Source organism: Rosa rugosa, chromosome 5 (genome assembly GCF_958449725.1).
Source record: "Rosa rugosa chromosome 5, drRosRugo1.1, whole genome shotgun sequence".
Lineage (NCBI taxonomy): Eukaryota > Viridiplantae > Streptophyta > Magnoliopsida > Rosales > Rosaceae > Rosa > Rosa rugosa.
The window spans coordinates 521,877-547,119 of NC_084824.1; the positions used below are offsets into that span (position 1 = coordinate 521,877).

Genomic DNA, 25,243 nt, shown 5'->3' on the forward strand with positions numbered 1-25,243 from the left:
GGCCTTTACCCAAGTTGGGCCTGGTTGGGGTTGGACCCGGTCAAAGTCACCTCACAAAGTACCACTGTCCAATTTCCATTTGACACTTACCAGAATTTCAATCCCTCCCTCCTTGGAGACACTGACGATGGAGAACCTTCTTCTTCTTCAGAATTGGGATTCGTTCCAACTTGGATGACATTAATCTCTCAACCTGCTCCAGAGGCAATACCAATTATGGCTGAATTGCCCCAGGTAATTTTCTATTGCCTATTTGATTATTATGGTTCATTCTGGTCTTTACATTTTTGGGTTTCGTTTATAAAGTTTTGATCTTTTCGTTTTCTATCGTCTAATGCTGGCTCCACATATATAAAGATTGCTGCTTTTCTCTGTTTTAAATCTGATTTAGAACAAACCCAAATGGCTTGCATGGTTTCTCTTTCACTGTTGCATTATTCTGTTGTTGCTAACCCAGATATCAGTTGTTTCAATTACTTGTCTTTGACTTTTGTTTTAAGATTTCGGACCTACAATTGATTACCTGGGCTGTGGTGAATTGCATTCTTCTGCTTTGTTGAATGTACTTCCTTTTTAATGTTTTTGTTTGGGAGCAACTAGGATTGGATTTACCTTTTCTATGCATATCTGGGACAAGGTAGTCGTAACAAACACTTACCTATTTAGAGCATAGGATTCTGAGGAGGTCAGTATGGCTTTGTAGTTTTGAGAGCATAATAGTTGTGAAAGAAAATATCTTGACCTCTGTTAACTTCCAAGAAATGGTGACTTTTGAGAGCATAATAGTTGTGAAAGAAATGTTGATATATCTTGACCTCGGTTATGTATCAAGTAAAGTCTCCTATTCTTGTAAAAAAAATTCTTTAATTGTTTGCAAATATACGTAGTTTACTTGGTCACTGACTCGAGGATTACATGTTTAGGAGCATATAACATCAATCAAGGAAGAATATGATGTTCAGTGTTGGGGTTGTGGACTACACCTTCTTCTTCCATCAAATTCTCCACTTTTCAAGTGTGGTTGGTGTGGAGCTTTAACAAATCAAAATGCAAGAAAACGTGATGTCAAGTACATTTGGCTGAGACGCTGGCGCGATCGAATCTTTGTCTTTATCCTCCTCGTATTTATGCTCTTTGTGATATGTACGTACTCTTAGCTCTTATAATTATATCAGAAACTTAGTTCTCTTTATCCCCCAGTTATTAGATCTAATAATCAGAAGTTTAATCGTACACTTTTTTCATGATGAATACTTGTCTCACACTAGTTACACTTTTCTACATTTCCTATTAGGTTCTCTTTCATTTTATCTTGATTCATTTCCGGAATGGCAGGTGGTGGAGTGTGGGCCATGCACCCTGTTCTTTTCTCTACCAGCTATTTCACTGGAATTTTCCACTCCATCTTAACCATCATATTGTCTGTAGCAACTGTTTACACATACAGTTCTGCTGCATTCAAGTGTGCTGGAACCCCTCCATTGATAGTCTGGGGCAGCTATCCAGCTGTTGGGAAAGGTGGCCTTGAGAATTATACCTTCTGTCACCTCTGCTCAAAGCCCAAGTCACCAAGAACTCATCACTGCCGAACCTGTCAACAGTGTATATTGGACATGGATCACCACTGCCCATTTGTGAGTCTTGATGTAGTCTAGGCTGTAACAGAGATTCGTTTTACAGAATATCTTGCTGTCCATTAGTAACAAATTATCTTGTTAAGAAATGAACTCCTAACCTATTGATAAAATTTGGTAGCTTGGCAAGTGAGTTAAAAGTAAGGATCTTGCAATTTGAATGTTTAACTTAGTTAATGCAGGCTTTGACTTTAATCTTCACTTTAATCACTCATGGGAAAACCTTCTTTGAAAAGCTCAATGGAAAAATAAAAATATTAAGTTGCAATTTTTGTATTTCTTCTATGATAAAATCTTAGAAAACGACTAGACTGAATCTATGCATCGATACAATTGGCAGGTATCTGGATATAAAATATTTCATAACTTCATACCGGCAACTCTACATTTGAAGTAGTAACTTTGCTATTATACAAACCCTGATCAATTCTTAGATTTACGTTTTTTTCCACTATCATGAATTGCATACTAACAGCAGGAAATGTCTTTGCTTAATTTGGATGCAGATTGGGAATTGCGTTGGTGCTAATAACCACCCCCACTTCATTGCCTTACTTATTTCAGTTATCATCAGCACAACATATGTCTCTATCATGGCTGTATATGTAAGTTTCCAAATATGGCCACCCATAACATTTGGACCCATCAGCAACTCTAATCGGCATATCACTGAGTTGGCTTTGAGATATATCCAGGAGCTTATAATGTGTTTTATAAGATCTGCAGTGTTTTTGGAGCCCAGAGGGCTTGTTCTAGTATATCTGTTTATTTCTAGTGTTTCATTGGGGGTAGGGTTGTTCATACTTCTGTGGCAGCAGCTCTGTTATATATATAAGGGAAAAACCTTCTTGAGTGATTTAAGTTCACAAGGCAATGATGAAGTTGGGGAGAAGGATTGCCAAAATATATTGCGTTTCTTTGGATGGCCATATTCTTTCTCAAGATACTTGCCTCTCTGGTCTATTTCAAGACTTTTGCCAAGTTTCCAGAAGAAGAGACACGCAAAGTAAAAATTGTAGTATGAGCTAATGATGTCCATTTCTTTCCCTTTTCTGGGAGGGTGGGGGAGGCGGAGACTTGCTTTCTTACTGGAATGGGGTGGGGCAGGGCGGTAGTATGCGCCATTCCTATGAACGCAACCAATCATGGTGCTGCTCACATGGTCAGGTGATTGATTGTATGAGGGAAAAAATATCACCCCCACCCCACAGAAGACTCTTCTTTAGGATGGTAGTTGCAGCGATTTGTGCTTTAATCACGTACTGTATAATCTGTATCATACATTTTTTGCCAATCATTTTTTCCTCTGATAGTTTGATTCAGCATTGCTGACAGAAAATTTTGAACTGTTGTTTCTTATCCAGTTAGTAGTGCACCAAGGAGATTTCCTAGCAGATCACTCAGTTAGGATATGTAATGAAAGATATCCCTCAGTATTCTATCTATGATTTATGGCCAGCTGTGAAATTATAATGCTTTGTATAGCAGTTCAGATTGGCTATCTAGAATGTGAATGAACTACGTTCATATAAGAATGATATTATATTGATGTATAAGAAACTTGGATCCCTCTGCCGTTCTCGTAGTCATAACTTGCAAAATCTAGTGCATGGGTTTTGGTATCGAGTACAGATGACAGAGAAGTTCCGCTCCCGGAAACTATTGTCACACCTCCATCTTTGCACAGTTTATACGCTACAATATTTCACAGTTTTAGAAGCAAAACCACCGCACTGCATTCCATACCCAAAGCCTGTCAAAACTTTTCCCCTTCTCATTTTCTATTTTTTATGGCAAGTATTTGTTAAAGAAATTAATAAATTTTTCTTTATGTTATAAAGTAGAGAGAAGATGAAGAGAGAATAGTTGAGAGGAAGTAGAAGTGTTATCATTCAGTCTCATTAGCCTCCTTTATATAGAGGTAGGGTTTACATCAAAGTACATAACTAATGAGTATTTACATGGACATCCACATAGATAATAATATTTACAACACTCCCCCTTGGATGTCCACCAATGAATGATGGTATTGGACGCGCTTATTGTTGCCTCGTTAAAAACCTTGCCAGGTAACAAAAACCCAGTGGGACAAAAATAACCCTGGTCGAAGGACAAAAAGAGCACAACGCGCATATGTCCTAGGTAGCATGCTTCTGGATGCTCCCCCTGATGAGAATCTCCCCCTGATTGTTGCAAGCCTCATTCATGTATGCGATAAGCTACATGTACCATGTATAGTAGTTTGATGTGTCTATCACTGAAGTGAGACCATGTGTGCTTTGCATATAGGGGCTCATCACAAAATTTCATACCTGCAAAGTTAAAGCAATACTAACAAAGCTAGATGATTTTCAATAAGCCTTACCTCATATGATAAGGTTAGAAAACAATCTCATATGCTCAAAATCATACACAAAGTAATAGCTAAACAATATAAAGAAATTGACACATTTAACTTCGTATAGTTTAAAACATTGAAAAATCATCATGGCATACCTAGCCATACACATCAATATCTTTGTGTATTGATACGTCTCATCTAAGCTCTTCAAGAGCTCTAAATAATTCATAACTTTTCGAAAGTTAGAATATGTTGCAACATTATAATCATAATTCGAATTCGATAGTAGTCTTGTCATAGTACTCATTAAGGCAATTTAGATCTCGTTGACTAGAACGAAATGAGTACATATGAGCTAGCTTTAGACTCTTTGATTCCATGAGTGAGCTTCAGGCTCTTTCAACCATTCATGGTCTTGCATTTTGAATCCTTCAAGGATTTGATAAGCAAAACGCTTATAATGACACTTTACTTTTGAGATTTTGCTTTTAGCAATGTGTCTTTAAGATCTTCATAATATACGGTGACAACATGTCATAAATCTCTCGTCAATATAACAGCTATATGTAACACTGTACTTATAGAAAATTGTCATTCGTATGAGGGAAGATATTCATAATCTCATGTCTCGATAAATAGACATTGTGTCATAGTGATTTATCTTCACTTTTGATAAATACCCTTTTGTGCCATGCAGGGTTAAAGGTCCAAGTATTTCATCACGTTTCAAATATTCAATTTCATTGGAATTGCCTCTTTCCAATTTGGCCAATAATATACTTTGTCGACATTCATGGTGAAACGTGGTATAGCATCAGTACAGCCCTTAATGATTTTTGGTAGCTATCAAATATAAATTATCATCGATGATCATTAATCATAGATCCCACACATTCTTATATGCATGCATGCTATAATAAGCTTATTGATATTGGGTACCCATGCCACTTCTGGGGCATACATTGTCGCTTCTAGGACAATCATCACTCATAGATGAATCATGTAGAGAATGTGGATCATTTTACTTATAATCTCCTGTAGAGCATTATAGGGCTTGTATGAACTTTCCTCTTTGGAAGCTTATAACTTTAGACCTGGTGGATACATTCCACACAAATTCACGCCGTTATTTAAATGACAGTAGTCTTTCCTCCCCCTAACGGCGGGAAGACTGTCTTATTTTGACCATGCTCAAAAGATGCATTCAAAAATCTATCACTTTCTTTGAAGTGAAGATGCTCATTGGTTGGTGGCGAGCCCAAACCAAGATTTAGGTCAAAACATGCTTTATTCATTAGCATCAACCATATTGATTTATTATTGTATCACTAAGACATCATTTCCTAATGGCATACCTACACCCTCTGTATGTGTAGCCATATTAGGAGTTGTGATATTGTTTAATGACATTCTCTTCAGGAGAATCATGTCAATTGGATACACTTGCATCCCACAAATCAAATGGAGTCTACATTGTTTGTATTAATATGGTTGGTCTCTGGGACTTTAACCCAGGCAGATGCCTTTGCACTTAGCATATAATTTTGTCACTATCTTTTATCAAATCACTAGCTTAGATATTTCTCAAGATCAAATTGAGATGGTGGATAAATATCTCACACCAATTCATGTCGTTCTTCAGGAACAATCTTTCTCCCCCTCATTGCAAGAGGAATGTCTCATTAAAGTGACAACTTGCAAATATGCGATAAATAAACAATCTGCTTATGAGTAAGATTAGCAGTCATCAAACTTGTAAGTGATTCCACGCAACATGGTAGACAAAAGATGACGTAATCAATCATGCCAAATAGTGTATTTGGTTCAATGAACTTCTGGTTCATGATATTACATATATGCCTCAATTTATTGTGAAAATTCGATACAGTATATATCCGATCGATGGCATAAAGGCTTCTCCAACCATATAGGAAGCAATTAATGCAACAATATTTCAAATTCGGTAACATGATAGTAGCTCATTGGGAGCCATAAATCAAGATCTACAACTCATGATATGAGTGTTACCTTAGCTTGAGTAAACATCAATTGTGAAATATTAACAATTGGAATGGACCAAATTCATTTTGAACTGCAGGCCAGAATGATATACTCAAATGTGTACCATAGGTGACACACGCCCAATTTTTAATTTCCTCACATGTGTGGATGTTAGGGCAGTATTTGCATTGACTCATGATTTTTCTCTTGCCATGATCCACTTCTAGTGGCATTTCATGGTATAGCCATGTCACTCGGCTTTCTTATCAATGAGTTCCATGAGAGGGGGAGGTTATACATCTCTGGTAATATTGGAGGCACAAGATGCAAAAAGACAATAATATGTGCTCTTCTGGAGCCATCAATCAGATATGTAAGATCTTAGATGATTGTTATATTATCTTCATGACCATAACTTAGAAATGAGGGACTTTATATTGTCATCTAGTGAGTATGATCATTGAGGAACTTCAAGTCCTCATGTAATTAAGGATCAAGAAACTACAGGTTCTGATCTCTTTTAATTACAAAATTCTCGATCACGAAATTGGGTTTAATGGATCACTTTCTCAAAATTACTGATGAGGACAAAAAAAAAATGATATCAATTTGAGAAATGACGTACCTGAGTTCAAAAGATATACTCATTGTACTCGTTAGTTAAGTGAATAACCAACAGTTGAATATATGCTTACTTGTAAATTAGTGTCTCGAGTTGAGGTTAACCCAACTTAAAATGCTATGATAAATTGTCTATATATTCACTCAAAACTTATGGCTCGAGTCTGCACAATTAGAACTTCAGGTTCTAAGGTGGAATGCTTTAAGCAAGCATAAAGAAGAATGTATCAATCGACATATGAAAATTTACTCGAAACTTCTAGTTCAAGTTGACATAAAGTCAAATAAACTACGAATGAATTATATGTGTAATCGAAGCTTCAGGTTCGAATTTATTTCTATGAACTGCAAGTTCTAAGATTTCGTAATTTGAACTTCGGGTTCAAATAAATTTGGCGCTCGAAACTTCAGGCTCGAGGTGACTATAGTGAAGCTTCAAGTTCACTTTTAACTAATTTATATTTTATACTCAAAGCTTCGGGTTTGAGTTTTACTGTTAGAACTTCAGGTTCTACTATGAAATTTTGAACTTCTGGTTCAAAAATATTACATTCGAAATTCATATGTTCGAGGTGCTGGTCCGTATGAGTAACAAAAAAAATATGTACTGTAATGAAGATATACAATAAAATAGAAAAATTGCGGGGAAAAAAAAAATTAATTAACACTGGAAACTTCTGGTTCCATGGATGAAGAAAACAAACAGAACTTCTGGTCTGGTTAACTTCATATGATAATCTTTTTTTCTTACACATTCACAAAAACAAAAATATATCTTGTGATGAACCTCAAATTCTCTTTATATAGAGATGTAGTCACAAGCTTCTGGCTTTGATTAAATTTCTAACTTCGAACTGCAGACTCTAAAGGTCGTTTGAGTTTCAAATCCAAATAGTGACAAGGAGGAGGAAACCCAATTTGTCATGCCAAAACATAACGAAGAAGTAGAGGGATTTCATGCCCTCATATAATTAGGGATCAAGAAAAATATGATTTCATATACGTTTATATAACGTCGAGGATCTTCTGGCCCTCGTTAATTGCATAAGCTGTGAAAAACTTCATGTCGCAATTTTCTAATTTACATTTCATTACCCTTGAGGAACTTCAGGCCCCCATATGATCATGGTTCAAGTAACATGCGATTTTGATCATTGTATAATTATGAGGAACTTCTGGCCCTTGTTAAGCTTTGAGAAAATTTCATGTCACAATCTTGATTATGTAACTCTTAAGGAACTTCAGGCCCTCTGTAATCGAATCAAGAGACTTCAGGTCTCAATCTATTTTGATTACAAAACTCACAAGTAGATATAGGTGTGAGTTCACCATATAAATTGTCCAAATTGAATGAAAGGAGAAGGTGAATCAAATGGTCAAAATAGATAAATACATACCTGAAATTCTTTCAATTGAAAGACTGGATTTTTGAAAATTCTTATAGCCTACAAGATTATATGTAATCAGTAGTGATATCCAGAGGACTAACAGTGCTATAAAGCCAATATATTGAATAATGCAAGATAATTTGCTGCAAATAAAATTGGAAAACCATCAGCGAGTGGCCTTTCGTTAGTATATGAAAAATTTGGTATAATTATGAAGAAAGCAAACACATGGGCATACCAAAAAATGTGAATGATTATCAAAGATTAGCAAAATCATGCGGTATGAATTCAAAATATGAGAATGAGTACTAACAGAATATTCAAAGCAATTTAATAAATGGAGACCACTTTTATTCCATCACAAATCCGAAACCAGGACCACTACCAATCTATACCAAACTGATGAAGTCTAATTAATATAGGTCTCTTAACCATACTGATCCAGAAAAATTTACAATACCAAATAAAAGATTATCAGAGATTATAAAGTAGGGATTATTTATAACCTATACAAACCAAAGCGTATATATTGAGGACTGCCGGTTTGTTCATATAATTTGATAAGGAAGAAAACCCAAAAAAAAAAACAGACTCTAATTGTGCATAGTTAAGTAAGCATGCAAATTGAATAAACGTAAAGCATGAAGTCTGCCATTTATGGTCCGAAACCTTCTGCATGTATGCATACAACCAACTTGCAAGAAAAACCCAAAAAGTTAATAAACATGTATCGCAAACTGTGGTGAATTGAATTGATAAAAATAGCAAAGTCAAAAAGAGCATGCGATAACTAAAAATTGATATATAAGAGAAAACTCATAGACCGTGAGTCAAGGTAGAAAACACAACAAAGTTGCACCAAAAATTCAGGATCATCATGGAGTTTATAGGAAAATAGAGCAAGCGTGCTGATAACGTGTTATAAAGTAGAGAGAAGATGAAGAGAGAATAGTTGAGAGGAAGTAGAAGTGTTATCATTCAGTCTCATTAGCCTCCTTTATATAGAGGTAGGGTTTACATCAAAGTACATAACTAATGAGTATTTACATGGACATCCACATAGATAATAATATTTACAACACTTTACACTATTATTTACTTAAAGTGAGCAAACCTACTGTACCAGTAGCCGGTCACAAGTTCAAAAGTCGACTTCCACACCTCTGGTTGATAAAAGGGATAACGTGCCACTTCCCTCTGTCTCTCTGAACGAACTATGGCTACCTGTTCTTATCTTCTCAATCATGCTCACATTAAAGGTACCATTTTATTACTATACACACAACACACCCACAAGGCTCTTTCTTTTCTCTCTCTCGGGTTTTCATTACCTCATTGTTTGTTGTTCTTGCTCTTCAATTTGTTGCAGTATGGCCTTCAAGGATAAGGATATCCAAGCCTGGAAACCCCACAATCACTGTAAGTACCCAGCTCTGGTTTTCATTCCACTTCAGGCTTGATCCTTGTTTTGTCTTACACTCCTAATTTCAAATTCATGACAATCATGTTCATGGTTATTTTGACATCAATTTAAATTCTCAACTTAGCATTATCTTTGCCAAAGATTCTTTGGGATCTTCCCGCAGCGTCTTCACAACTTCTTTTCCAGACTTCAAATATGCCTTTTGGCAACAAACACTCTTCCAGACTTTGTTTTCGTGTATTGGCTTCAAGCAGAGCAGCGACTAGATAGCACCTAAAACTCCATCCTTTTCCTCTTCACCATTTGACTTGTCATCTTCCCGAAACAGGCAATGGCGCTAACCCATAGTTAGTGGATAGAAGCACCAGTGAGTTGACGAAGCTTCTTGAGAAGGTAGTGCAAACCTGGAGTGCATTTTATCTGTTACGAGAGAGAGAGAGAGAGAGAGAGAGAGAGAGAGAGAAGCATATCAAGTTAATAAAGTAAAGCTGGATTTGGTGTAATAATTTAATCCTTATGAAATCTATTATATAGCTTCTACACAACTTCCCCATGAAAAATTCTGATCTAGGATAAATGACAATTAATGCACATTCTGTTCCTGCATTACTCTAGAAATGAAAATCTATACCCATTAGGACTTTGGTAGTTACACCCTTTATTAGATCTCAATCTATTCTTCCCTGTCCTGGAAATGACAAGAGGGACAGACGCAGCCATTCTTGTACGTTCAATTAATCTAAAGCCACTTGAGTAGCTTCTCACTCATTTGCCCAAGATTTCACCTTGTAGTTGTGGACATAGAAGCAAGCAACTAATAAGTAACTCTTTAACTTCTGGATTTTGCAGGAAAGCTTTAGGTGTCCCAGTAAAAGGCAAGGACTTGTAATTGCACAATGTTCCACCTCATGTTTGATGGAAATTGCAGCTTCGCCTAGCATTTCTGGGAAGCCATTTGATCCCCATTCGGTTTCCGAGATTCTCAGGGTGATCGACATGCCAGAAACATCTCATACCGCTGTCTCAAATTTCATGCCCAAGTTGGTGGTGGCAGATTTGGACCCTGCTACAGCAAAGCTGGCCATTGCGTTTCTAGGACCCTTTCTGGCTCTGTTTTCGTTTCTCTTCGTTGTAAGAATAGTGATGTCCTGGTACCCAAAAATTCCTGTGGGGAAGTTCCCATATGTTTTGGCTTACGCTCCCACAGAGCCAATTCTCATCCCAACCAGAAAGTTGATCCCACCTTTAGGGGGTGTGGACGTAACCCCTGTGGTCTGGTTTGGATTGATTAGTTTCCTGAATGAGATATTAATAGGTCCACAAGGGCTACTTGTGCTTCTATCTCAACAAGTAAACTGATATAGGATGGTAGTCAATAATTTTCTTTTCTGTGCTAATATCTGAGAGATACATTTTTGGGGAGTGTGAAAAATAAACTTCATAATGACATTGCTGTTCTGTTTTTGTATAATGCTTTCTGAATATGATTGAAATATGGCAATTACAACTTCGCTGAAAACAAATGAACACAATCTGAGAACCGTTAAATCTAAGCTACGATTTTATTCTTAACAGTATGACATTGTTACCAATGACCCATACAAGTACAGCAAAATACTGTTGAACCTTGAACTACAACCCAGAAAGGTTTTGAAAGTTGATAGCAAACTTGGAACCAGGTTATGTATCAATTCAGAGTACAACCCAAAAGTTCAAATGTCTGGAGGTAAAATGTGGAGCAACCATCACCATCACCATCACCACATACTAAAACTAGAATAACCCAAAATGTGGAGAAACCATAACCACGTATTCTAACATCCAAGATCCCCATGCAACCATGCACCGCTGCCTCACCATTAGTTTTATATGTCTGCTGCAAGGAAGTTTGAAGAGAATGCTACCTGAAAAATAGATGTCCCGTTACACATGACTTTTGAAAAAAAAAAAAAATCATCTCCTTTTGGTTTATAGATAGAGGCCGATTTCATTCCAACAAATACCTTCTCGCCCGGTTTGAATGGAGGAAGACCTTTATAAGGACATGTAGCGCATCGGAAAGCATCCCCTAGTCCACACTGCAGATAGTACAACTTTCAGAGGAAACTAAAAGAGAAACAAAATTGAAAAAGAAGAGCTGCATAAAACACTACGAGGACATACACTGCCACATGCTGACTGGAAACTGCTCAAATCCACAGTGGATTCTAACTTCTCTACTTTTTGCTCCGCTTCAGCCCTCCCACAAGTGCAATTTTTACAAGCTTTTCTTGTGCTTCCAACTTCACAATCATCAGCTGCACAAGCACATGAGCCAAAGAAATTTAACTGAAGAAGACAAACACTTTAGATGATCAACAGACAATTATTTTTGAATAGCAATGTCTTACCTACGACCGGCTGGGGTTTCTTCAAGTCCTCTTCTGTTAATAGACTATCCTCATCAATCAGATCTGAATCATCATCGATCTGCAACTTCGGTAGAGTTTTTGAAGGCTTTTTTAAGGCAAAGGATGAGCCAATTTTCCAAGAAGGCTTTTTGGCCTTGATCTAAGACAGGAAAGAGCACAATTAAGAGTAGGATCCCACTTATAAGGATCCATGTAGCTAAATCCCAAACACAAGGGGGAGAGGAGGAATATAATAAAATCATGTCAATTGGAACTAGTAACATAGAAACTTACTCCAGAGCACAACTCAGATGATTTTGTTTGAAGAGCTTGTGCTTCTAGGAAACCAGACAAAAGTAACTTGCGCTCAAGAACAGCAGTGGTCTGCAAGGAAACCCAAGTGAGACTTCTAAATGCAAATTAGTTCTTAGTCTCACAATATGAACATGAATTACCTTATCTGTTTCAGAAGTCTTGTAAACTAGGATTGTTCCACCAGGCTTCAAGACTCTTGAGGTCTCCTTCAACAACTGCTCACTCAGGAATTCAATTGATCTGCAAAGGGCAAACACTATGTCGATAGAGGAAGTCCCCTGTGGCAGCTGACCTGTCATACCAAATCCAAATCCAAATCAGGTGAACAACTGCTGATTTGATCAAATTTAGAATGCAAAAAGTAGTCTGTCCTATGCATCATACAAGTTCCGGTGAGAAGTTAAATAAAAAAAAGTAATCGTAGACAGGTAGATAGACAATAAAAACTCGCACAACTTATCCAATAATTGGCCTTTGATACCACACAACAACGGTCTCAGTAAATCCAAACTGATACAGACGCCACAACATTAAATAAAAACAGGAGGAAGGAACCTACCCAAGGAAGACACTTGAGTGATAATTTGAGGTTCACACTTATCTGAAGCTCCATTCCCAACCTCCCTTAATGCATCAAAAACAAGACTGGCAGGTAGAACCGCATCATCTGTAAATGCCAGCACCGATCCCTGCATAAACGAAATAAAAACATTCAGAGTCAAGCTACCCTACACTTGCCAGACTGCAGAAGAGAGACGATAAAATCATAAATTTTCATCTCCAAAGCCAAACAAGTAAACATGTTAAGGAAAAAAATTCTGCCTTCCTGCAGCCGAATGAGTAACAACAACAGATGAAAACGGCAGTAAAATACTTTACTTCCTTAATCTACATTTTTTTTTTTTTTTTTTTTTCAGTTTTCTGAGCAATCAAAAACATCAAAAAAGTTAGAAATAATTAATGCAATCGAAACCTGGAAAGCACTGCAGTGAGATCTAACCAATTTGAGCGAGAAACCAATCCAGCATGACGAAACCGATAAAGCAAAAATTGAAACTTCAAGGAGAAACAGGAGAGAAATTAAATTCAGACTTACCATGACTTGGACGGTCGATCAGATCTTGAAGGCCCTAAAATGAGAAAAAGCAAAACGAAACGAAAGGTATGGATAATGGATGGGCAACAATTGGCTTCTCGCCGACGCCGACGCCGACTCTCTGTTCGGTATTTTGAGGCTGCGTGGGAACAAACAATAAAAGGTGCGTTTTTAAATTATATAGGTGGAGCAAAAGCGGTCGTGACGTGGCCAGAGACGCGTGCAGACTCGTGACCGGGGCGCGGGTCTGGGTGTGATGCACACTTTCCATAATGGGCCCTCTCTGCTCATGGCCTTTGGGCTTTCTTGTTGAGGGCGAGCCCAATGAGAGGGCTTAAACCAAGCAATGTCAAGTTTGAAGAATGTTCCTTGCCGGAGTTTGCCATAACCTGAAGAATGTCAAGTTTGAATCAGATGCAAAAGAGATTATATATCTGAGATTAAAAGCTCGCACTGCAAGAACTGGAAATCATTTCCCATTATCAATCTGATAAGAAAAAGAAGCTCCTTTAGTTGGGCGCCTTTTCTTTCTGGGCTGCTGCCCTTAATGAAGTACTTTTCACCAAAAATTAAAAAAAAAACCAAGCAATGTAATTTGCTTGCACAAACGCAGCTTGTTAACCATAACAGTATGACACTAACCTAACTGGTTCTGTAGGTTCGTGGTGTATTTACGTTAACCGAAACCAATCGGTACTGATCAGAGAGTGAGAGTTGAACTAATAAATGGCTACCTCTTGGCTTTTCAGATGTACTTTGCTTTGATGAGAAATATCACATATCATATGAATTCATTTATTAAGGCCAATTCTATTCAGAAAAACCAGATCACCAAAGCTAGAAAGATAAAGTGACACTAACTTAACGTCAGTCTAAATCATTAAAACATCCAGAGTCTAGCAATCCAACATGAAAAACACTCGAACAAGATCAGCTGCTGCTACAGCATTAATCAATCAAAGCGGGGGAGGGGGTACCTAAAGAAACTACTACTAAGATAAACTAGAAATCAAGGGAGCAAAACCAAGAACTCCTAACAGAATCCGCAATGCATGGAAATCAGTAGTCCACTGGCTCATCAACCTCCGCAATGGGAGCCTCAACGATGGCTTGCTCAGCTTCCTGCACCTCCTTCTCGGTCTTCCTTCCCTTCTTGGACTTGTAGTACACACTCATGAAAGTTCCTACAGCACCGTACTTCCTCCTGCAGTAGTCGTAATGCCCAGCATCAAACATAGTCCAGAACTTCTTCTCACTCAGCTCAGACACAGCATACTGTGGCTGGAACCCATGATTTTCAATCAGCCAATTCTCCATCCTGCGAACTGCTTCTGAACCATCAAAAACCTCGCCTCTCAGCACTGGTCCTGGTGCATAGTACACACCAACATCTGTGTACATCTGAGAGTAGGGTGTGTCTCCCTGTCTGCGCTGGTGCTCGAAGCCTGGTTCAGCATAGATCATTGACTTAACAGGACTCTTGTACAGTCTGTGAGGACATAGCCAAATGGGGTACACCTATACAAAAAATCAACAAATAACATAATTAACAAAGGGATTTCTGAACAGGCTACATCGAACTTTAGTTTAAAAAAATGTCTTTTTGGTCAGAATTCAGAAAATGTTTACCTCCATCTCGTGGTGAACCCATTCTAAAGCATCCCCAACTTTGTAAAGAGGAACTAGCATGTCTTGAATGACATGCATGTCATGGTAATAGTTTCTTATGGCTTCACCTTGAGTAGCCTTGAGCAGAGAAATCTTTGGTGGCATCAACCAGCCCAACAAAAATCTAAACCAAAACTGATCAGCAAATGGAAGGATAAGCTTTCCCTCCCAATAGATACTCCTAGTGTGCCTGTGGTAATATTGCCTGGTTGGGATGTACTCTACAAACTCTCCTTTCTTCAGTGCTTTCTGAGCATGCTGGTAGAACCAGGGTTTAAACCACCACCCAACTTCGTTAATCACATTCCCCTTCATCTTGGCCTCTGTTTTTGAAGCATATCTTCCTGTCATGCACACAGCTTCGGTTGGAGTATATATCATGGTTTCAACAAACTCTGGAACCCTTTCAGGGATGGCTCCAGGTTCGTCCAGACCACCAAATCTGGGAGCAAAAGAATCACTGTATGCCTGTGCAATCTCTTTCAGATTTCCCACAACTGGTTTGTATGTCAACCTCATGTATTCCTTTATGTCAATAAGCTTGATCTCAGCAGCGACAAGAAGGCCCAATGTTCCCTGAGACCATGGAATAGCATAGAAAAGATCAGAGTACTCGTTGTCTTGGGTGGCTCTGACAAGTTGGCCATTTGCTAGAACAATTTCATAAGCCACAACAGTATCAGAGAACAGCCCAAAGATGTGGGAGCTCCCTTCAATCCCATAACCATTAATGAGACCACCAACAGTAAGATCATCAAACTCTGCAACCACAGCAAGCGCAAGATTCAAAGGGCAGGTTACCCTAGTGATCTGCCCCATGTTGACTAAGGGCTCAACTCGGGCAATCTTTCTCTGTGTATCAATTTCCAGGACATTCCTGAAAGCAGACAAGTCGACCTCAAAATGACGAGCTCGCTTGTAGTCAACATTCCGCATTCCAACAGCAATCCACGGCTTCCGTGCTGTGCAAACAAGACCATCCTTTGACGGATTCCTTTCTTTGAGGCGTTTTATAACTTTCAGAACATTTTCATCATGTTCCCTTTGACGCTGCTTGTAGGACTTCCATTCAGATCTTATATCCCCAAGGTATGTCAGAAAGTAAATAGTGAAGGAAATGGGGAGAACAACAAAGATAACAACAATCCATCGGAATTGCACGAAAAAGTCAACCCAGGCCCACTTCCTCTTCGGACGCAATGGTGCTTGAAGATCAGACATTTTGGGAGAGAAGATGACTTTTTTGCTGTACAGTAGAGTAATTTTTCATTAACATATTTGCACCAGCTCTATCAGCTTTTACATTTTCCAAAATATAACTCATGGAACAAACCAAATTAACAATAGTACACAAAAGCAGACAAGGGGAAAAGAGCAGATAAATGCAAAAAGGAACAGAGTTTAAGTTCCAACTTGGTAAAACCATGCAAAAAGGAACAGAGTTATATCACAATTGTGAGGGTAGTTGCATATAAATACATACAAGTTAATGAAGAATGCAAATCCGATAGTCAATTAACATAGTAGTATCACTTTTGAAATGGAATGAGAACATTTCATAGCTTTCAATCACCAGTAAAACCTTTCAGCTTTAATTTATGTTAATCAATTAGATATTAATCCAACACCTTGGAGATCCATGTGCTAAAAGATTGGAAATGAGGAGTTAACCTGCTGCAAAACTTGAAGATGATGAACCCGAGTACAAGGCTTGGAAAAGAATGAATATCAAGGCTGTATACGCAATCCAAAATTCCTGCAGGCTGGAGATGTTTCCTTTTATAAGCGAAACTGAAACAGCCAAAAGTATCTGGGAGGCTTTGGAAAAAGTTTCGATATTAATAGGTATGCTCTTTGATATTCAGTTTGAATTTTGACAAAGAGCATACCTGTTGATATCGAAACTCTTTCCAAAGCCAGGAGGCACTTTGGCTGTTTCAGTTTCGCTTATAAAATGAAACATCTCCGGCCCGCATGAATTTTGGATTGTGTATAAAGCCTTGGTATTCTTTCTTTTGCAAGCCTTGTATTCGGGTTCATCATCTTCAAGTTTTGCAGCAGGTTAAGCCTTCATATAGCGGCATGAAATGAGACTTCTTTCTGACTGGAAAAAGAAGATAGTTCTTGGAGGAAAAAAAAAAATGGTAGGCTTAGTCATATTAGTGAAAGATTAAGAAAAAAAGGCTGCTTCTTTTTTCACCAAAGCTTCAAACACGAAAAGAAACTCTAGCTCTTCAAGATCTACTTTCTTTGTACAAAATATGAGAATATCAACTGAAATAATTGTACTCAAACAGATCATAAGCTGTCAGGAGAGACTTTACATAAACATGCAATGTGACTTTATTTTGAGTGATAAAAATGCAAAAAGTCCAGGCTTAGTGACAAAAGGCTTTAATTCCCACCAAACCTTGAAAGAAAGAAAGAAACAACAAGAACAAGAATTCAGATACAGAAGCAAGATCTATTTTTCATACAAAAAAGCACATATACATATATATAAAATCTGAAAGATTAGTTCTTGCTCTAGTGAGACTGTAATCTCATTCTCTAAGCTATCTATGCTTCATTTTCTCAGAAACAAACAGATCTCAGCACAAACAACACACAATCAATGGTCCCCCAATTAACACTCACAAAAGTTCAAAGTCCATATCCAGAGGAACAAACCAAACTCAGAGAGAGAGAGAGAGCGAGAGAGAGAGTACCTGAAAAGCTCAAAGCAAGATCAGAAGTGCAGAGGAGAAACGGACATGACCCCCAAAGCCAAAGGAGTGACTAGTGAGGGTGAGCTTGTCAAGTGTGGAGTGAGTGAGATGGTGAAGTGGGATGAGTCCAATGTATTTATTCTTGAAATTTATTTTTCCAATGGGAGAAAAGTTTTTAAATTTCTGTAAAACGACAGGAATCATGAACAGCCCGAGACAGATCCAATCAAAGCTATGCCCCTGAGGCCCTGACCAATAGGATTCGCTGTCATTCACGTTCTTGCCTAGTTGTTTATTTTTGAATTATTGACACCTAATAGTGGGTCTGGCTCGTATTTCATCCATTATTGTGAAAATTTGGTACATTTTACTAAATATATGGATTCTGGACCACTGGTTAATTAGAGTGTCATTTGAATCACACCGAAAAATTAGTTTAATAAAACAGTATTATAATCCTGGATTTTGGAAATGTGGTTACAAACATTTACTAATAGCTGGCAGATCTATACCATATCTGATTCATATATACATGGCATCTTTCTTTATAAGATACTTTGGGGGGATTTTTTCTTGTCCTGGGGGGTGAGTTTGATTTTTTTGCCTTTTAAAAATGGTGTTTCCTTTTCTAAATTCGACTACAAGCAACTCTCATTTTCAACTATTTTAATGTTATTTCAATATTAAATGATTTTGTGAATTCGAGTTTATCTGACAAGGAATCGAAAAATTGAGGAAGATGATTCAGCTTCAATCTTATTAGAGTTGAGAGAGCAAAAGTATGAAGTATCAAGCCTGACAACCAAATTTATTCATGCATAGCAACTTAGCAAGACTAGCATGGTTACATTTGTTCATTTATTTCCGCATTAAATTTTTAAGTATTTTACAAATGATGTTAACGTTTTAGATATTCAATCCATAAAAGGGGAAATTATCATTTACCCAATTTCAGCTTAAAAATTGCCCACTTGCTCCACTAACAGTTTTTTAACCCCGTTTACTCAAAACACTCTAAGAGATTATTTCCCTAATACCCAATTAATTCTTTTTTATTTATTTTGGGGACTTTTTTGCCCTCTCCTTCTTTCTCACTTAGAGGGAGAAGTCATCCTCCACCTTGTCGGACTTCGGTGACCAGTGGCCGACCGACGACTCCGGTGATGGGAATCCGGCTACCGGACTGGTGTCGGGATTCCGGTGTCTGAATTTATTGCCCCCTAATAATACCCAGTAATCATATTATTGCCCCCCCAATACTCATATTATTGCCTCCCAAAAATCATATTATTGCCTCCAATAATCATATTATTTCCGTCTAATGAATTGATAAACTCCCAAAACCAAAATGAATATATTACAGGCACAATTGATCATATTATTGCCCCCCAATACTCATATTATTGCCTCCTAATAATCATATTATTGCCTCAATAATCATATTATTACCCTCCAATAATCATATTATTGCCCTCTAAGTGAACCAAAATGAATACATTACAGATACAAAAAAAATATAAAAATATCTCAGGATACCAAAAAAAAAAAAATCTCTGGCCACCCACCGGAGTGTGAGGCCGATGCAAGAGTGGTCGGGGTGTGTTTTAGGGTGACGGCGACGTTGGAGCGGAGTCGATTTGGGTTGGGATCGGAGTCGGATCGGCGTTGGGGCTGAGTTGTTGCAATGGGCCTTGGATTGTTGGATATGTGGTTTGGGTGACGGCGACGCCGGAGGTGGATCGATCGAGTTGTTGGCCCGAAGCCGAAGGTGGGGCGCCGAAGCAGCCATGGCAGAGAGAGTCTGGTTTGAGAGAGAGAGAGAGAGAGAGAGAGTCTGTTTTGGGTGACGGCGGCGCTCGGAGGTTCAATTTGATTCCGGATGCAGTGCTCCGATCTTGGGGCTAGCTTGGGGGACCTGGGGGTGTTGACTTGATGGAGGTGTTGGCCCGAAGCCGAAGGTGGGGCGCCGGAGCAGCCATGGCACAGAGAGAGAGAGAGAGATGGAGTATGGGGGAGGAGGGGAGTCGAGAGAGAGAGAGATAGAGGGAGTATGAGGGCAATCCTGTCAAATACTGTTAGATTGGGTAAATGGGGTTAAAAAACTCTTAGTGGAGTAAGTGGGCAATTTTTAGTCTAAAATTGAGTAAGTGGTCACGGTCCCTCAATAAAAACCGTGTGCGGACTAGCATGACTAACACATGGTGTTCTCTTTCTAATGGTACTAGATGGAGCCTACACCAGGTGTGGAATTCTTTAGAAGATGAAGAAAAACGTGAGTGTCGGTTTAAATCTATTTTTCTTATAAATTTAATTTTATTGCTATTTTAGAATAAGTTGATGTGACCTTATTTGATATGGTTTAGGCAAAAAAAAATTAGTTATGGCTTCAATTATGAGCAAGCTTTCCAGATACTTAATTAGTTAATAATAGTATAACAGTACGGTCACTAGTGACCAAAATAAAAAAAAAATCACCCAAAATGGGTCACAGCTCCACTAGTACCACTATCACTAATCAGTACCAATCCCCCAATACAAGATTGTGGTCCACATCCAATCGACCATTCCTATTATTTTATCTTCGAGCTATGACTTTCTTCATTTTTGCAACACAACTTGTTTGGTAATGAGAACCATGTCCCTTGTTCAATTCAAAGGGCTGAAAGATTGGTTTATGAACAATTAAGCTTATAAACATACTTTTTTCTCTTGCTAATTGCTATGGCTCAAAAAAAAAGAAAAAAAAAAAAAAAATCCCGCCAATGGAACATTCCTCTGCAATAATCACAAATATACAATGTGTAGACTAGAAATTGGTGCTAGTCAACCTTCTAGGAACCAGAAATAATTGCCTAACCTGCAAATGGATGAGGGCTGTTGTTTCAGAAAAACTGTACAATGAGCTATGAAATGAATTCAATGAAAAATAAATGAAATAGTGAAGAAGGATTCCGGTAGTACTTGGATCAAAAGCAAGCACTGAGATCTAGTTCTTCTCAACGCGGTTTGTATCAAGGATTGAAAATACTTGAACCACCGACGTTGATAGCAATTAGTACTGATATGCTGGTAATTACGGCGAGCCAAAATAAGGGTGAGCCTGCAAATCAGAAGATTGGTCGTGTTAAATTGCAAACTTAATAAACATGCAAGTGATCACAATAAGAGACAGTACCTCGAGAATCTTCAGAACTATTATTAGAATTTGAAGGCACTGATTCTGCATCAAGACCACGTAATCTCGACGTTTTTGAAGCTGTATTGGAGAAATCGTCTGAAACTTTGGTATTTCCTGTTTCACTTGCCACTATCCCTTGAAATTCCTCACTCACGATTAAAGCTGCTAGAACATCCATAAAGGACTCTTTGTCTGTTTCATTTGCAGACTTCGTTTTATCCTTCTCATAAGCACTTGATTCATCAGAATCAGACAACTCATCATCTTCATCTTCAGTATCATTAGGATCTGCTGCAGTTTTGTCATCCTCTTCATCTTCAACATATGCTTTATACGTCAGTCGTAGTAGTATCTCACCAGAAGACCCCTTATTAAACAGTCCCCAACCTCCTTGGAGTACCACAATCCTGTCTGTTGGTACAGTGTCTTGAAGAGATCCAAGATCAACCTAGAAATGTAAGAAGCAATTTATTTATAGAAAATGAAAGAAGGTAAGAGTAAAATACAGTTTTATATAAACTTCCAATCGACCACCAATTTGCCTGTGAAGGCAGTCAATTTAACCATTAATAAATCTATATTATAGGCCGTCAGGTACATAGGTCAAAAACAAAGAAGAAGAACTTGTGCTCCTTAGGACTTCTGAAGCTCACAACCCTTGTCCCCTGCCCCATGATTGCTTTATGTTTTAATTAAGTAATGTCTCTGGAAATGATAAACAACAGTGTATGCATGAATCCAGTCATATATGCTATCTAGCCATGCCAATCACAAAACCAATTCAATATCTTTATGGATTAGGTATTTTACCTCTCCTGTACCAATAGTTAAGTCTGTGAATCCAAGAGAATCCTTGACTTGGATGTATAGTTTTTGCTTTTTAGGGTTCGCTACAAGCATATAAAAATCCTGCAGGCAGAGACACAAACACACATTTAGTGATTACATGCAAGATTTTCAAGACGGCAGATTAAGCAGGACTTAAAGTAGGCTCACCTGATTCCAAATTGGTTCACCAGGAGGCCCAATAACAGTAGTTTGACTGTTCTTTTTACTTCTTATAATCTGATCACCCAAGCTTAGCGTAACATATGGATCTGTTTTGCCTGAAACAGATAGGAACAACTAAATTATAGGATCTTAATTCTTAAGAGACATAGAGGAATCAAAAGCTTCCTCCAAGGAGATCAGAACATTCATTTGTTTTATACAAACCAATGGCAGCCAGAAGAAAAGTAATAGAATTAAGAAGTCAAATATTTGCTAGTGCTGCACAACTACATAGGAAGAGATGCATTACCATAAAAGACATAGGAAAGCTTCCGAGCATCTACAAGGGTCACTGATAATTCTCCAACAAAATCCTTGTTTCCTTCTTGCATGTCCCCTGACTTGAAATCATCTCCTACAGGGCCAACTGCTTTTACTTTCTGGAAATCCAAAACACTCTTTTTTGGGCGTACAAATAGTCTAGGTAAATCCTCTGTGAGAAGTTTAGTCAAAAACCTACAAAACAAAGAAAAATATTGTATCAGCACTAAAAACTTTTTCAAAACTAAGACATAAAGCATCATGTATACATGAACATGATAATACATGCAACTAAAATAGTGATAGATAATCAGCATGCTGTAGAGAGAGAGAGAGAGAGAGAGAGAGAGATGGCATTCACTTACATTGATAGAACAGGGATTGCTGAAATTGCCCAATGCATGCACAAAGAAGAGAGAAGAAACATCTATCAGTATCTTCAACATATGATGATTTCTTAAAAATTAAACAATACTAACAAAATAAAACAATATTCAATGTGGTAAACTGGATGATGGTATGATGATTCCAATATTGTGAGAATCAGCTTCAGCATAATCTCTAGTACACAGGATTATTAAGGGATGGGTGGCAGGTAGTGAGGAGAGTGGTTGTACAGACTCTTATAAAAGTTTTTAAATTCCAAATGTCTTTATCAGAGATCAATTAAACTAAAAGTCACTATTAATAGGAGATGGGTTCTATTCCAAAGTACTCCCTTTCTCTGTTGACATAATTCGGACAAACTGTCTCTTAAGAATTAGTTGCAGACGGAATACTTCTAAACTGTTGCATAAATGGTGCTAGCCTAGACAATCTGCCTCTGGATATCTGTTAACACTTTACATAAGAAGTGGAAACGCATGGCATACTTGCGACCATAATCTGTTGTCAGTTATAGTAATCTACTAGGGTCTAGGGGGATTGCAAGTTGTAACTAGTTCACAATCCGTTAGTCTCATAGTCATCTGTTTTGTTTCAGATCAGGTTATGAATTTTTCTTTCAAACTTCTTGTTTAAAATATACTTGCTTCTATAAACAACAAAATACCTATGCTTTGACACACAACATTCTTCCTCACCTCCCACTTCACCAAACAATACAAGTGATCAACAGTACCCTACCCTTCCCTTACCTTTTTCACCCCTTTATCTTTGCTTACCTCTATCATTTCTATCTTTCCTACCAAGCACATAACATCTTAAAAGTCAAAGTAAGTTAGGAAACCAAATTCACTAATGACATACCCATTAAGTTGAACAAGCGGAATGGTGACAATTCAAATTTGATCTTGGGAAGTGAGACAAAAGCCCATTGAACAGCTCCCACCCACGGTGCTGTTGGTATTAGCCGTAATTTGACCCAAAGCTCTCCATCAATATCAAAATCTCGAACACCGACTGGCACGTAAATGGGAATAATGCCAAATTTCAGTGTAAGCATTAACAGCATACGAGCTCCACCAGTATAACGTAGACCTATTTGGTACCTAAATGACATAAAGGGAAAACAACATGTTAAATGGTATTGACATAGAAAGTCAGCACGAAAAATTGAGTTTCCAGCTCACGAATGGTGCTTTGATCAAACAATATATATTTGTTATGATGATTTGCAATATCTATTGTCCAGTTACATTTCCGAGATATCCAAATTAATATTACCTAAAGTAATGATTAAACCAGACAGTATCACACTTTCATTCTTACAAACTATCAAACATTACAGTCACAGAACTACATAATATGACATATATTTAAGCAGCCTCAGGTCAAACAAAAACACAAGCATCAGTGAAATTCATAATGTTAACTCACTGTAGATCATTGACACGACGGGATGTTCTCCTTTCGACATTCCTAACAGACAATGGTTCGTCCCCCAGCGAAAACTGCTTGATTTCAACTCTCTCAACATAGTCAGGCTTCTTCAAATTATCAATGACCGGCTGAAGCAACCCAATGAGCCAATTCTCAAGCCCGGCTCTATAAACCTTCCAGAGCTTCCCCAAAACCATGTTCACCCATTCCACCGACTCCTTCCTCTGCAAATCCTTCTCCAAAAACAATGAGAAGCTGGTAGGCACTTGCGGCCACGCCTCCCTCGGACCATTCTCACTTCCCCGCTTGCTTTTCTTCCTCGAAGTCCAAAACTTGTCAAACCCAACCCCAACAAAAAAGAAGAAGACAAACAACCCCACAATGTTTCGGTTGATCGGAGGCGACGGCATTGGGTGTATGACTCCTAGCTGAGTCCTAAGCTTATTGACAAAAGGGTCTTCTTGAAAACTTGTGAAATTGGAACCCATTTGAATCTGTGACTCATCCGAAAACCCATCGAGCGCATCCAATTCACTTGAAAAACGCTTCAGCACCAAGTTCTTGGCGGCCCTTCTACTTGAATTTGCAATCTCTATATTCATATTATTAGTCCCCGACCCATCTGGGGAAATCGCACAAGCAGTAAAACCCAGTTTTCTTCTAACACCTTTACGCCGAAAACCGGCTATAAGTACCTGCTTCCTTCTTCTTCCAGCAGCTGAAGAACGAACCCAACTGGTGTTTGTATTGGCGAAATTTCCACATGGGCAGTGGACAAAAAGAGGCCGCGAGAAGTCGAAACTCGCAGAAACGGATTGTAAGATCATTAATTAGCTGTGGAGATAAGCCCAGAACCCCTAATTGAGATGTGTACACGAGAAATCGCATTGGGATTCAATACAAGCCCAGAAAAAATTATGAGATGGTTGGGGCTAGCAGGAACGTAGTCTAGAAAGCTTTGGGTGCTGTTGTTGCCCTGAATTGAATTGAGAAGAAGGTGAAACAACCTCCATGAAAAAGGGTCAAGAAACAACAGAGGTGATGGTGGAGGGTGAGAAGTCTGACTTGGAGAAAGCGAGAGTTCAAGGGTGCGAATTTTATAATGAGGGCGTTCAAGGCCTCAAAATGTGGAAGACGTGGATAATACTGTTTTCTTCTTCTTCTATGTTTATTCTTTTTTGGTATTTCCACATGGGACGGAGCCGACGCGGGGTTTTCTTTTTCTTTTTCTTTTCCTTTTCCCTCCTAAAATGACAGGCCACAGTCCACTTCCATTAATTGCCTTGTTTAAAACATGCGAGCCCAAGATTTAAGTGTGGCCCAAGTTGACTTTACTTTTCTCTTTGTA

General features: G+C 38.2%; 5 protein-coding genes across 5 annotated transcripts; 2 read left to right on the forward strand and 3 right to left on the reverse strand.

Moving 5' to 3' along the window:
* The first annotated feature begins 75 nt into the window (after positions 1-75).
* LOC133709539 (protein S-acyltransferase 11) lies at positions 76-3,128 on the forward strand. Its single transcript, XM_062135316.1, has 4 exons — positions 76-234; positions 924-1,143; positions 1,336-1,634; positions 2,141-3,128. Exons 1-4 carry the CDS (start codon positions 175-177, stop codon positions 2,642-2,644), a joined length of 1,083 nt encoding a protein of 360 aa, XP_061991300.1. The 5' UTR covers positions 76-174; the 3' UTR covers positions 2,645-3,128.
* Positions 3,129-9,140: 6,012 nt separating this feature from the next.
* LOC133708088 (protein COFACTOR ASSEMBLY OF COMPLEX C SUBUNIT B CCB3, chloroplastic-like) lies at positions 9,141-10,855 on the forward strand. The gene is made up of 3 exons (XM_062133536.1): positions 9,141-9,244; positions 9,355-9,404; positions 10,258-10,855. Exons 1-3 carry the CDS (start codon positions 9,202-9,204, stop codon positions 10,765-10,767), a joined length of 603 nt encoding a protein of 200 aa, XP_061989520.1. The 5' UTR covers positions 9,141-9,201; the 3' UTR covers positions 10,768-10,855.
* A 90-nt stretch (positions 10,856-10,945) lies between these two features.
* Positions 10,946-13,368, reverse strand: LOC133708087 (anamorsin homolog). The gene is made up of 8 exons (XM_062133535.1): positions 13,210-13,368; positions 12,673-12,802; positions 12,254-12,405; positions 12,093-12,182; positions 11,799-11,958; positions 11,572-11,705; positions 11,412-11,486; positions 10,946-11,312 (listed from the first exon to the last, which is right to left on the reverse strand). The coding sequence occupies exons 1-8, from the start codon at positions 13,210-13,212 to the stop codon at positions 11,274-11,276; spliced, it is 783 nt and encodes a 260-aa protein (XP_061989519.1). The 5' UTR covers positions 13,213-13,368; the 3' UTR covers positions 10,946-11,273.
* Positions 13,369-14,047: 679 nt separating this feature from the next.
* On the reverse strand, positions 14,048-17,774 carry LOC133708086 (delta(24)-sterol reductase). The gene is made up of 3 exons (XM_062133534.1): positions 17,586-17,774; positions 14,839-16,123; positions 14,048-14,727 (listed from the first exon to the last, which is right to left on the reverse strand). The coding sequence occupies exons 2-3, from the start codon at positions 16,096-16,098 to the stop codon at positions 14,269-14,271; spliced, it is 1,719 nt and encodes a 572-aa protein (XP_061989518.1). The 5' UTR covers positions 16,099-16,123; positions 17,586-17,774; the 3' UTR covers positions 14,048-14,268.
* Positions 17,775-20,339: 2,565 nt separating this feature from the next.
* Positions 20,340-25,001, reverse strand: LOC133708873 (tricalbin-3). The gene is made up of 9 exons (XM_062134432.1): positions 23,893-25,001; positions 23,323-23,564; positions 22,440-22,458; positions 22,064-22,269; positions 21,760-21,869; positions 21,574-21,672; positions 20,761-21,211; positions 20,547-20,685; positions 20,340-20,442 (listed from the first exon to the last, which is right to left on the reverse strand). Exons 1-8 carry the CDS (start codon positions 24,720-24,722, stop codon positions 20,597-20,599), a joined length of 2,046 nt encoding a protein of 681 aa, XP_061990416.1. The 5' UTR covers positions 24,723-25,001; the 3' UTR covers positions 20,340-20,442; positions 20,547-20,596.
* Between the last annotated feature and the right edge of the window lie 242 nt (positions 25,002-25,243).

Coding starts and splice junctions, on each gene's coding strand:
- LOC133709539 (XM_062135316.1), top strand. CDS start 175: ATGACATTAATCTCTCAACCTGCTCCAGAGGCAATACCAATTATGGCT. Junction 1,144..1,335: donor ATTTATGCTCTTTGTGATAT/GTACGTACTCTT, acceptor CCGGAATGGCAG/GTGGTGGAGTGTGGGCCATG. Junction 1,635..2,140: donor TGGATCACCACTGCCCATTT/GTGAGTCTTGAT, acceptor ATTTGGATGCAG/ATTGGGAATTGCGTTGGTGC.
- LOC133708088 (XM_062133536.1), top strand. CDS start 9,202: ATGGCTACCTGTTCTTATCTTCTCAATCATGCTCACATTAAAG. Junction 9,245..9,354: donor CAATCATGCTCACATTAAAG/GTACCATTTTAT, acceptor AATTTGTTGCAG/TATGGCCTTCAAGGATAAGG. Junction 9,405..10,257: donor CTGGAAACCCCACAATCACT/GTAAGTACCCAG, acceptor TGGATTTTGCAG/GAAAGCTTTAGGTGTCCCAG.
- LOC133708087 (XM_062133535.1), bottom strand. Junction 12,183..12,253: donor AGACTTCTGAAACAGATAAG/GTAATTCATGTT, acceptor GTTTCCTTGCAG/ACCACTGCTGTTCTTGAGCG. Junction 11,959..12,092: donor CATCTGAGTTGTGCTCTGGA/GTAAGTTTCTAT, acceptor TTCCTGTCTTAG/ATCAAGGCCAAAAAGCCTTC.
- LOC133708086 (XM_062133534.1), bottom strand. CDS start 16,098: ATGTCTGATCTTCAAGCACCATTGCGTCCGAAGAGGAAGTGGGCCTGG. Junction 14,728..14,838: donor GGGTTCACCACGAGATGGAG/GTAAACATTTTC, acceptor TTTTTTGTATAG/GTGTACCCCATTTGGCTATG.
- LOC133708873 (XM_062134432.1), bottom strand. CDS start 24,722: ATGATCTTACAATCCGTTTCTGCGAGTTTCGACTTCTCGCGGCCTCTT. Junction 23,565..23,892: donor CGTCGTGTCAATGATCTACA/GTGAGTTAACAT, acceptor TATGTCATTTAG/GTACCAAATAGGTCTACGTT. Junction 21,212..21,573: donor TAACTATTGGTACAGGAGAG/GTAAAATACCTA, acceptor TTACATTTCTAG/GTTGATCTTGGATCTCTTCA.